The sequence below is a fragment of the Acomys minous genome, assembly GCF_964271855.1.
Source record: "Acomys minous genome assembly, chromosome: 14".
NCBI classification, from domain to species: domain Eukaryota; kingdom Metazoa; phylum Chordata; class Mammalia; order Rodentia; family Muridae; genus Acomys; species Acomys minous.
The window spans coordinates 32983186-32996464 of record NC_140496.1 but is presented as its reverse complement, the minus strand read 5'-3'; the positions used below and the strand labels follow the sequence as shown (position 1 = coordinate 32996464).

The window sequence follows — 13279 nt, the reverse complement described above, 5'->3', positions numbered from 1 at the left end:
CAGGCTGGCCTCGAACTTACAGCAATCTGCCTGCCTCTGCCTCCCGAGTGCTGGGATTAAAGGCGTGCGCCACCACCGCCTGGCTTCAATAAGCTTTTTATCTTCGTGAACTTCTCAGCCTTAATCTGTCTCAAGTATGTTAATACAGCAGCAGAGGATGGACTAATATGACTGTTGGTTTTTTAAAAAAGCATTTCCTCCAGATCAGAGTGTGAAAGCTGTCCCCATAGGTCCTCGTGTGCTGCAGCCCCTTCTCCACCCTGCTCACTTGCCACTCTGCTCCCACAGCACTGTTTCTGGCAGTAAATCTACACATGCGCTCCGATCCATTCAAGCCAACACTCAACAATAAGTGTGCCCTGTATTTTGACACACTCAAAAGGCAAAGTAGGCTGTTTGTTGTTGTTGCTGCTGTTGTTGTTTTGGTTTGGGTTTGATTTTCCTTCTGTCCCTCCCTTCCCAGGGAACAAGTGTGCTCCAAACCAACTTTAGAGGAGCGCAAAGGTAAGGCGCGAATGGCCTCCCCTCGACCGTGGAAAGATGTCTAGGGAAGGAAGTATCACATAGAGCATCTCAGGCCAGAAGCTGAGGGGGGAGAATTGGACTTTTGACTTTAGCAAAGGATCCACTGCCTGAAGACCCTCCAGAGAAGAGAAGAAAAGGCCAGCCTGGAAGGAAGGTCTGCCTCACCTGAGGCTCATTAGTCAAAACCAAAAAAACGCTTCAGACCTTGCTCACCCTGTTCTGCCTGTGAGTCTAGCCCTTTGGGTCACGGATTACACCATACCCCATGCCAAACATTACAGAGAAGATGAAAGGTGCAAATATTGCTCTTTCTAGTTATCTGTTCAGTAGGCTGGCGTTTCACTCAGTGTCGCCACAGCTGTCAGGAGCCGCCAGCAGGAGGAAGCACCTTTCCCGTGTTGTAGTGCTGCCATCTGCTGGACACTGGACGCCAGGCAAAGACTGGTGTTTTGCTCCTAAATTCGATGTTGATTTGGTTTAATGAAAGGGGTCTGAGATTGGGAGTTAAGTAACTAAAAAGACTTCCTGGTAAAAAGAAAAAAAACCAATTATTTAGTTTAAAATAATGATGTTTTTACATATTTTGGATTTTTGCGATGATGGAACAGCATAGATAACTGATACGTGCTGTATACTTGTATTGATGAGAAGGAAGCAATGCGGTTAAATACCTCAAGGAGAGTGTGCTTAAACAGTCTGGCATTACAAGAGCCTGCGGTCTTAAAAATCTTGACTCTATAAATAATATTGTAAGATTAAAAAAGAAGGTCATTCCCAAAATAGCTCATAAAATTATATTTTAAAGCTAGGTATGAAAATATATATTGATAATCTCAACGCTTGGGAGGTAGAGGCAGGGGGATTAAGAGTCAAAGGTCACTCCCCATTATGTATTGAGCTCAGAGACACCAAAACTTAACAATAGAACTATACTCATTCGTGTCCAGGATATTAAAAGAGACTTCTGGAGAGAAAGTATATACAGACTGAGCGTGGATTTGGTGGTTCTTAGCCAAAGGGAGCATCAGATGTCTGTGAACTGAAAATACAGATGTCCGGGCCCGTACATCTTCATTGTGACTGAAGACTGGTTAGCCACTGGATGCAGAATATGCATCCAAATGATTCCTCTGCACTCTTGAGAGGGAAGTCACAGCCAAATAGAAAAAAAAATAGACATCAGCTTTCACTTCTATGTCAGCTTCAAATCCACAACACATCAGACTGCATGCGAAGAAGAAGGAGTGGGGTTCTGTAGCTTGGTGACTTGGAAATGTCGCTAGCAAGACACCTGCCAATATTAGAACCCAATTTGAGGATGTTGGATATGTAAATGTTGCAGTGTAAATGAAGCACGCAATATCATTTAACGTAGTAGTGATGTAGTATATGTGTGTTGCACATATGTATGTGTGTGGGAAACAAAGGACAGTGTCCAGTGTCATCCTCAAGAACTTGGCCCACATCCTTTAAGATAGGGTCTGTCACCAACCTGAAGCTCATCAGTGAGGCTAGGTTGGCTGGCCAGTGCCCCAGGGAATTATCCAGTCTCAATCTCCCCAACACTGGGATCAGGGGTGCTTACCACCATACCCAGACTTTGTATGTGGATTCTGTTGCTCATGCTTGGAGACCAAGCACTTGATGAGCTGAACCACTTGCCCAAACCTATAACTTTTTTTGTTTTGTTTTGTTGGTTGGTTTTTTGAGACAGGGTTTCTCTGTGGATCCATGGCTGTCCTGGACTTGCTTTGTAAGCCAGGCTGGCCTCGAACTCACAGAGATCTGCCTGCCTCTGCCTCCCAAGTGCTGGTATTAAAGGTGTGTGCCACTATGCCTGGCTAAAATTTTCGTTTTAAATAAGTGATTTCTAGATGATACTTTTTCCGAGATAGGGAAAGAGCTCTCAACAGCTGCAGAGGATCATGGAATTTCCCAGCTCCCTACAAATGTCATGATCTCTTTCTAGAACCATAAAGAGAATTGGGTACCTCTTAGTCCACCTTTTCCAAAACCTCCTGACTTAGAAGAAGCCCACAATGTTGTTCAGAGAGTAGGCACCTTGGCAGAAAGGGACTTGCTGTGGAAAACCATGACCGTTTCCTGGAAGATGTCTGCAGACAGTCCTGAGGAAGGCATACCTTCCAGCATGTACCAAAGCGGTCCACGGGTTCCACAGAACTCTGCACATTCCAGAATTTGTTTTCACTTTCTAGAGGAGTTGGAAATACGGCTTGTAATACAAACTTCCTCCAGTACATTTATCCCAGTACTAGTTGCAAACCATTTGCAGAGAGGAGGCCGAAGGAAACACTTCTAGGCAGTCAGAGTCTGTCTGCCAGCTGTAAATCATTAAGCCGGTTGAACTGGAAGTTACTGGCATTTCAGAAACCTGCCTACTGTTTGTGTCTCATGTGTAATCCTGAAGGAGTCACAACAATCATGAGACACGGTTGCAAATTATACAGGCACAGTACTGACCTAAAAAGTGAGAATGCCGTCTTCCTTCCTTTCTTCCTTCCTTTCTTTCTTTCTTTCTTTCTTTCTTTCTTTCTTTCTTTCTTTCTTTCTTTTTGAATGTTGGCAAGCAACACATGCACACACCCCTACCAGGTGGCTAACTTGACTCCATCCTTTCTAGTGTAAATGTGGCCACTCCAGAAAAAGCCTATAGCTTCATTCTAAATCAAGCTCCTTCTCTTCTAAATCTTAACACACCTTCTCCCAAATAGCACTCACCAAACCTAAAACCATAAGGTAATCAGAGGTGTGCATCTTCCCTAATACCTGTCTGCATGCCGTTTGGTAAAGGCCACATTTCTGTTGACCACTGTGCCCCTTGGGCGCATGCTCTGTATATATGATACACTCAGCATAACTTTGATGAATTGTGAGATCACTTTTAACCTTTTTCTTCTCATTCCTGGCCTGAACCGTGTTGTCTGGTTTTAGACCTCTACACCCCTGCACCTTGGATGATGTCACAGCAGTATACTTTCTGGCATGTACCCCTCCCCCACATGTCTCACTAAGACAGGGCTCAAACCAAGAAGTGCCAAGACTTGGCTTATACTAAAAGCTCTACTGTACTGGGGCTAAGGGGATCCAATTTTATTCAACATCTGTACTGTGAGTGCTGGGGGTGGGAGGGGATTTGTGAGCACAAATTAAATTGTGTTCTCTGCATATGTTTTGCATTCTGATTTTACTTCATATGAGTAATGGGATCATTATGTGACAAGTAATGGCCCAGCCCTCTCTACAGTCATTGAGAAAACCTCATTACCTTCCAAGACAAATTGAATTTTTTGATGTTGAAAAGAATTTCATGAGGTTCATCCCTAAGCCTATAAAACTCCAGCTAAAGCAGATTAGTGTACAGAAATCCCCCCAGAACGCAGCTAACCTGGGAATGAAGGTAATGGTTGAGGGAGAAAAACTTAGAGGAAGGAGGGAAATCAGACCCACACAATGATTACTTCTAAGGAGCAACAGAGAAAAAAAGGTGAGGTAAAGATAGAGAAAAGAGGATTAAGGAGGAAGCGGGGCTGAGCAGTGCCGTAGAAGCAGACATGATGAGGGGAAGGGTATCCGTCCAAAACTCCACTCTCTGGTCCTTCAGTCTCCGTCCAACACTAATGTTCAAATCCAGCATCAGGTACTGCTCATCCTGGTCATAGACTGGCCACAGAGGCAAGCCATCCCCGTTAGGATCTCTGAAAGGGAGAGCAGACTCTGGTAAGATGGCCATCCTCAAACACCCAACCACAAGGAGGCCAGCTGGTCCACTCACCCGCTCCTGGCAAAGTTAGCCCAGTACTTCATCATCTTCTTGCTTAGAGACTTCTCCTCTTCAGTGGCTTCCTCTGCATAAGAAGAAGAAGGCAAACCCAGCTGCTTACCTGCTTCATGGGGATCCCAAGGCTCCTCCCATTCCCTGAGTCTATTTATACCACGGCCCCTCACTGAATCCCTAAGTCATAGCTCCAACGTGCAGTCAAGGCACCACCCAAGAAATCCTGGCTTCCAAACAAGGGCAGGCAGAGCATACCTTTCTCAGTGGTCTTCTGATTTAGCCATTCCCACTCGTTTGAATACAGAGTGCTCTCGCTCTATACCCTCTGTCTCTCTCTCTCTCTCTCTCTCTCTCTCTCTCTCTCTCTCTCTCTCTCTCTCTCTTTCTGTGTGTCTCTCTCTCTGTCTCACAAACACACGCACACACACTCTACAGCTGTCCACTGTTCTCTCTCTCTCTCTCTCTCTCTCTCTCTCTCTCTCTCTCTCTCTCTCTTTCTCTCTCTCCAGCCATCTGCTGCTATCTGCTAAAGTTTGCTTCCAAGATGCCCCTACAATAACAAATTCCAAGGAGGCTACAGCTCATCTATAAAACAATGTCATTTTGGTACTAGCATCTACAAACCCCCACACTTTAAATCACTTCTGCCTCACTTGCAACAACTAGCATGGGATAGGTAAAGTTCATCATTTCCGTGCAGATACTTAGCTGCTGGTTCAAAGACAAGCACTGTTATCAGTGTGTTGGATACCTTCAAGAAGATGGGCACACGGCACAGATGGACACCTCTCTATATATTTGCTCATGCATGGGCACATATTCTGCACCTTGTTCTTTCTATAGAAGTTGTATCTGGAAACTGTATGTATAAGTTCTATGTTGTCAGCTGTAAATCTGCCAACTGTTCTATGAATCATAATATATTCTCTGTTCAAGCACATGTATATGCAATTGCATTTAAGACTGTACTAAACATAGTATGTGTATCCAATAGTCTAGTGATACATAGTTACCTGATATCTCATCTTTTGTTGGAGAAGGCCATGTTCTCATGTTCACATGCTTTTGCACATGTGTGTATAATTACCTCAAACTTCTGCACATAGAATTGCTAGGCTAAGGGCTGTACACGCTAAATTTTGCAACCTTCTTCTAGCATATGAAATTGTGTGTTTTCCACACCTGCTAGAATATAGCAGTGAAAATGTACTGTTCTTCCAAACATGGATTGATGTAAGAAAGAATGATTCACCAGCTAAAGGTAATCTGCTGTTCTCCTCCTGTAAATGAATTTAAGAGGGTTGTATACATTGAAAGCCACCCACATGTCTCCTTTCCATTAGTTGTCCAAGGTTTTTTGGGGGGTGGTGGGGGGAGTTGTTTGTTTGTTTGGCTTGGTTTTTCAAGACAGGGTTTCTCTGTGTAACAGCCCTGGCTGTCCTGGACTCACTTTGTAGACCAGGCTGGCCTCAAACTCAGAGATCCGCCTGCCTCTGCCTCCTGAGTTCTGGAATTAAAGGCGTGCACCATCACCACCCAACTAAGTTGTCCAAGTTTTTATTAGCTTACTCTTATAGATTTTTAGGGACTCTGGAGTTCAAGAAATTCACCTCCCTAACACTAAGGCCCATCACTGTTTCCAGTTTGGAGAAGCCTTCTTCACCCGGAGTGTGAGCTCACTGCTGAGGACAAGCACATATTAAATACACATTTCTTGCTTCATGGCAAGCATTAAGCTTCCTTGATGACCTGGAGTGGGGTGGAGGGCTCCCCTTTTCTAAAGACTAGGGGAGGGGGGAGAGTAGAGAGGGTGGGACTTGGAGGAGAGGAGGAAGAGGCTACAACTGACATGTAAAGTGACTAAATAAATAAATAATAAAAAGAATACCCCAATTTGTTTTAAGAGAACACCTTAATGGCAGCTCCTTCATCATTATCTCTAAAATAAGGATGAATAGATAAATAAAATAACCAAGCTACAATCAACAAATGCTCTCAATGAAAGCTCCATTCAGGCCAGGTTGAATTAGTTAATACCCTCTGCTCCACAGTGTTTTAAACTAAATGTTTTAGTGGTAGTTCCTATGGGTGACTTTTTGTAACCATCCACTGTGTGTGTGTGTGTGTGTGTGTGTGTGTGTGTGTGTGTGTGTGTGTAACATGTATATACTTCTAAACCATTGAGGTGATTAAATCTCAGCCAGTCAGTCCTTAGCAGGGGGCTTCATGCAAGCCATGGGGAATTGCCTCTTCTCACCTCACCCCACATTCCATGTTCCTGAAAGAGGAGCCTAGAGCCAGTTACTTACGAAAAAGGGCAACGTCACCCTCCAGGAAAGGACCGCCAAAGACAAAGCGGATTTCATCTGTGTGGTCAGCCTTCACAAAGGCCGGCCTTATGTTTTCAAAGCACTGGGGCCGGTGCTGAAACTCATAAAAATACACAGGTCCACCAGCATCTGGAGGGGAAAAGAAAAAAAATCAGGCACATGTGCAAGCAAGGTGTGGCCTTGCATCCCTACCTGTCAAAGCCCAAATTACAGACCCAACAGTGTTGATAGCTCAAGAAGCCATATACCAGCCTGTCTGCCTTTTTTTTTCTTCCTTCCTTCCTTCTTCTCTCAATCCCTCCCTCCCTCCCTCTGCCCCTTCCTTCTTTCCTTGCTTATTTGAGGCTGAAACTTCCCCCTACAGAAGCCTTCTTAGCCTTAGTGACAAAGATGTGACAATCCCTATGCCCATTCTGAGAAGGAAAGAATTCTACTTACTATAAAAGAAATGGAAGGGTCTCTCTTTTCTGAGACAAGGGCTGGGGTAAAGGGGGAAGAGAGTGGGAGGGTGAAACCAGGAGGAGAGGATAGGGGGGCTGCATTCAGCACTTGAAGTGAATAAATTATTTTAATTTTTAAAAAGGAAGAGAAACCCATTTTCATACTGAGTCCGGATACACCTTGTAACGTGCTCTCATCAACGCTGGTTCAGATGTCCGGCATCACCTAGAATAGTTCCCTCTTCCCCAGACAGTCTACATATACGCAACTTCTACCTCATCTCCTTCTACAAAGGTCCTTTCTCTGTAGCATACCACACATACTTGGGCACACATGCATGAGTGTGCACACAGGCACTCACATGAACACAAACACACACACAATGTATCCTCCAGTTGTCAGCCAATTTCTTGGCATTTCTTCCAACGAGACATGCAATCCATCTGCCTTATGCGTATTTCATTCCCTTTCTTCTACTATCTTTCTTTCTTGGATAATGAAAAGCACCTATTTCAAATGTTGACTGTGAGGAGCTTTTGCAAACCTATGCCTACTCATGTATCTACCACATAGAACATGCCCATCAATGCAACACACACACATACACACACATACACACACACACATAAAAATAACAAAAAATATACCTTTAGAAATTCTCACTGTCTTGGTTTTGACAGTGGTTTCCAAGCTACGGCACAAAATGCACAACTAACAAACAAAATATAACTGAGGCAATAGGCATGAAAGGATAGTCAGTATCCAATTAATTTGAACATTATCAACAGAGGAAGAAATCAACCTAGAGAGCATCTGGCAAATCACTGCAAATACTTGCAAATCACATCTCAAATGGAGTCGGTCTGTGTAATATTTGAAGAATTCCTAAAACAAATAAAAATTAATTCTCAGTTGAAAGAAGAAAGAATGAAAGACTTGCACAGATATTTTGCTAAAGGCATGAAAATGTTTGGAAACTATTTGACATTTTCTCTTACTTGTGGTATATGTGTGTATATGTGTATGGATGGATGGATGTGTATGCTTGATTTATATATATGCATGTGATATATATATATATATATATATATATATATATATATATATATATAACACATAGAAATGTGGAAGGAGATCAAATGACCATTGATGAATGCATAAATAAATATGGTATATACAGGCAAGGAGTACTCCTCAGCCTGAGGAAAAAATTCTGATGTGTAGCAGTAAATAGATGAACCTTGAGGCATGATGTTAATGAGCTAGATAAAAATGACAAATATTATATTATTTCACTTATAAGAAACATATAAAATGGCTTTAGTACTAAATTTTGTTATACATATTTTTCCATAACATTTTAAGTATAAAAATGATGCTGTTTAATTTTTACATGTTTGAGTTTTCCTATTTCTTCTATTTAATTTTTTATTTCACTCCAATGTGAATGTATTGAGATTTGTTCTATGGGCAAATATGTAGTTTATCCTGGAGGACGTACATGTACAAGAGAACAATAAGGACTCAACTGGCTGTTGGATGTAATGTCCTTTTTGCATTGTTAGGTCTGGCTGATTTATAGTATTATTTATAGTATTACTCTCATCTTCTATTTCCCTCTTCATATTTTGCATAAGTGTACTGTCATTGAAAGTGAGATGTTAAAGTCTCCCACTATTATAATAAACCCATCCCTTCAAGCTTTTTCTGTCACCTTTACTTCATATACTTTGTGGCTCTATCATAAGGGGTGTATAGGTTTTTAATTATTATGTTGCCCCTTTGTAATGTTCTTCCCGTGTCTTGCCATACTGTCTGTCTCCAGATTGATTTTGTCTGACGTAGGCAGCAGCCCAGCACTCTTCTGGTGGCCCTTTGCCTTAAGTACCTTATCCATTCTTTCACTGTCAGCCAATGTGCATCCTTGGTTCCCTCGTTCTCCTGGTCCTTTTCTAAATAGCACATGTCACAGATTCTTTACTCTCTCGGCAACATCTGCCTACTGAGAGATTAGCCCATTTACATTTAATATAATTCATAAAAGAGAAGGATTCACGCCTGACATTTTGCTATTTGCTTTCTATGTCTCTCACAGCAGTTTTGGTTCTAGCAGCCTTCTTTTGCATTGAGATTTTCTGGCGCATCATTTTGACCCACCTCTTACTTCTTTTATTACAAGTTTTTAGTTATTTTCTAAATTGATATTTAAGATTGTTATTCACACCTTACATTATAATAATCAAGTTCAAATTAACACCAATTTACCTTTGATAGCATAAAATCTTTACTAAATTTATCTCTCTATTGTATCTTACTAACAGATTTACAATTGTTTTATGTAATTGTCTTTAAAATCATTTAGGAAAGGGGATATTGTTAACAAGAATGAATTAATAATGACTTCTATTTTACACAGTTATTTTTATTGTGCTACTTACCTATTCATGTGGATTTGAAATGCTTTCTGCATCCTTTTGTCTTAGCAGACAATCTTTAAAGGACTCCCTTTTCCTCCTGGGCGAGTTTGTTAGCTATAAGCTCATGTTCTGTGTACCTGGGGATATCCTGGTTTATCCTTGTTTTCTGAAGGACAGTTTTACTGGGTATCTAATTCTTGGCTAGCAGCCTTGGCTATTTTATTTTCTGGCACGTTGAATATGTCATCCCCATACTTTCTGACTACCATCATTTCTTTGGGTAGATCCTCTAATTTCTAGATGACAAGTACCAGGTCTCCTACTGTGTCCATGAAGCTCTTTTGTTTCTCTGGCTTTAGATACAATGTGTTTCTTCATGGTCTCTGAGCTTTTCCTATAGGAGGGTTGTTGGAACTCTTAGCTGCCAAACCTTCAGTAACTTTGGAATGTTTTGTCCAGTACTTACTCTCCCTGCCTCTTTAATCTCTCTTGTCTTTCTTGGGATCCTATTATACATACATTTGGTTGATCAAATTGTTCTACAAGGTTCCTATGATCTGTTCATTTTCCTTTATTCTTTTCTCGTTCAGACTGAGTGTCTCAGCATAGCTTAGCATAGCATGGCATGGCATAGCTTAGCTTGGCTTCTTGTTCTTTCTTTCATGTGGTCCAGATCTATGATCAATCCCTTGAGTAACTTGTTCATTTCAGTTACTTTACCTTTCCACTCTATCCACTCTCTTCTTGTTGTAAAAAAAAAAATAAAGTCTATCTCTTTATAGTCACTATTTAGTGATAATTTATTTTCATGGCTTCCTTTAGACATTTGAACATATTTAAAATAAGACATTTTTGCTGAGGTGGCAGTGACAGTGTGGCTAGCATATCTGTCAGTCCATATTTAAAACAGTCGGTTTAAAGTTTTTGTTCAGTATTTCCTCAAAACCAGTTCATTTATTTCTTTCTATATGTAAGTGATACGTTCTTGTATCTTTGTCTGCTTTAATTTAAAAAAAAACAAAATAAAACAACAGTAGCAACAACAAAACAGACGTAGTGTGGATGTGATGGACTCTAATCCCATAACTCCTTGGGTTTTGTGTTTCACTGACTGTTCAGAGTACTGTTGGTTATTTTTTTTTTTTTACTGATGCTCTTATACTAACTTTATAAAGTTATTTGTCCTAAGTGGTCACTGAAGCCGATTTTATCAGTTTATGACATAACAAGTCAGCCGAGATTTCCATAAACCTTTAAAACCAATGAAACAAACAAAGCAGGGGAAAGGACAGAGGAACTCATATCACAGTCTTTTCAGTTAGATTTGGGTTTGTGTGTGTGTGTGTGCATTGTGTGCATATGTGTTTGCGTGTATATGCATGTGTGCGCATGTGTGTATGTGCATGTGTGTGTGCATGTTTGTGCATGTGTGTACACGGATATGTGTGTATGTTCGTTTATGCGTGCATGTCTGTGTGCATTGTGTGCGCATGCATATGTACATGTGGGGGGTATGTGCATTGTGTGTGTGATTAAAGGAGTATGCTTTCTTTTCTTTTAACTTTTCTTTATTTTTGAGAGCTATATACATATATATAATGAAATAGGACTATTCCTACCTACTCACACTTCCCCTCTTTACCTCCCCCTAAGTTCATGCATTTTAACTTTATAACCTAATCTCACTTAGTGCTGTCCATATGTGCGTGGGGAGGTGACACACCGAAGCACTGGGAATTGACAGTGGCCACACTCACAGCAGGTGACTCTCTCCATTCCAGCAGTAACTGTCCACTGCCAGTAGCTCCTCAGTGGGGGGTGCGGCCTGATCAATTGTCATAGTTCAGTGACAAATCCTAAAATCAAGTGAGCTGTATCTCCTCTAGTGTTAGGCTTTCTCAAGATTAATTTGGCCACCCCTGCGTTTTCACGTAAATTTTAGAATGAGGTTGATAATTTCTACAAAACTGTTACAAAAGAAGTGCAGTCATTCTGCATTGAGTCTGCAGATAAAAGTCCCCTTATTTTCTTTGAACCACTTAAATTAGGCTTCCGCTCTCTTACCATTCAATTAAAGTGGACATCAAGGTCACCAGTGACTTACTTCTGTGCTGTCCAATTCGGCAGTCCACTTAGTAGTTCTCTTACCTGGTCTGTCATGAAGAGGCCTAGTGCAGCAGTGACCTCCCATGCCAACCAGGCCTGCCACCTGTGTCCCTCTTTTCTGCCACTGCACTTATCACCATGACACTGTCTATATTAGTTTATTTCTTTTTTTTTTCCAGCATCTCTAACTAGAACAGTGGCAGGGTATTTATTCTGCTCACTGCTGTCCAGGATACAGGACAGAGTCAAGCATAAAAGAGGTCATTAAGAATTTGTTAGAAGACAAACATAGGAATGGGGAAAGTAAGAAGGAAGGGAGGAGGGGGAAGAGAGGGAGAAAAGGGGAAAGGAGAGGGGAGGAAGAGATGAAGGGAGGCTAGCTTTACATTTGCTCCCCAAGGACTTTCTCTTTTATTTCATCCCCCCCCCCATTCCTGTAACTAAGATGTTTTGAGAAACAACCAACTCCAGAAGAAAAGTAAAAGAAAGGATAGGACTAAAATAACAAGTAGTCCTGGTTCCTGAACTGCAATGATGGGTATAGAGTTCTTCCATTATCAACACACCGAAGAGATCTTCACAGTAAAGGAACGCAGGGGTGGCTCCTCAGTGGACAACATGGACCCCCTTGGCCTCCTATTGTACCTTCTGCATCCTTGAAAGGTTCTTGTCAGAGACTCACCTCTGTGATACCGAGCTGTGACCAGCGCAGGGACCGTAAAGAATACATCTCCAAACAAATCCAGTAAAGTGTCTCGGATGTCAGTCAGGGAATGCTTGTCTTGGAAGTACTCCTTAGCCACAACATGCAAATACGGGGTGGGGATATGCTATGGAAAGAAAGGGAGGGAGGGGAGGGAGGGAGGAAGGAAAGAAGGGGGAAAGGAAAAGAAAAATTCATGGTCATAGGAAATCCAAGTTAACAACAATGCCTAACCTGTTAATTAAGCATCGGCCTGGGAAGTCATAAATACTATGTACACCTTGCCTCATTTACACCCACAAAGCAATCCTAGGATGCATTAAAAATAAGTCCATGGATTTGGAAAGTAAGACAGACAGACAGAGAGAGAGAGAGAGAGAGAGAGAGAGAGAGAGAGAGAGAGAGAGAGAGGGAGGGAGGGAGGGATTAAATGGTTGGTGATGGAACCACAGTTCTTTCATAAGTTTGTATTCAAGCCCCGTGCTCTGGGCCACACACAGTACACACATTGGTGGCACTCAGGGAAAAGTGCAAATCTGGAGTCCTGTGTTCTAAAGTTGTTAAGAATTTGCTGTTGGTGACATCAGAACACCAAGCCAAGGGGGTGGGGGCGTTTCAGAGCAGGAAGTATTATATGACACACTGGCCACACACCCACAAAACTGTCCCTGCTCCTGGGACAAGCTCTGCTTCTAAGCCATTTGGTGTCTTCAAGCCTTAGTTTCTACATCTACAATTTTTAAAATGGATCATTCTAAGAATTATCTGAGACAACGAGGAGAACATGCTGCCTGGCAGACAGCAGGCCTTGATCTGTTGGCTCCTGAGCCCCGTTGCTGAGAGCCTTCATTGGATGTTGGACATTTGCTGCCTTCTTTGACCCACCTCCAGCTGCCTCCAAGTCTTCTAACCTTGACCTTGCCCTAACACCAGTGGCAGACTGTGGAAGGCCAGCTTCTTG

The 13279-nt window shown here is 42.0% G+C and overlaps 1 protein-coding gene across 1 annotated transcript in view; it reads right to left on the bottom strand.

Moving 5' to 3' along the window:
* Positions 1 to 3711: 3711 nt before the first annotated feature.
* CES5A (carboxylesterase 5A) overlaps positions 3712 to 13279 on the bottom strand; it is a 28397-nt gene continuing 18829 nt past the window's right edge. Inside the window, exons 10-13 of the mRNA XM_084756451.1 lie at positions 12298 to 12445; positions 6631 to 6780; positions 4319 to 4391; positions 3712 to 4241 (exon numbers count right to left, since the gene is read on the bottom strand). Of these exons, the coding sequence (XP_084612577.1) occupies positions 4007 to 4241; positions 4319 to 4391; positions 6631 to 6780; positions 12298 to 12445 (606 nt within the window). The 3' untranslated portion in view covers positions 3712 to 4006. The remainder of the gene's footprint in view (positions 4242 to 4318; positions 4392 to 6630; positions 6781 to 12297; positions 12446 to 13279) is intronic.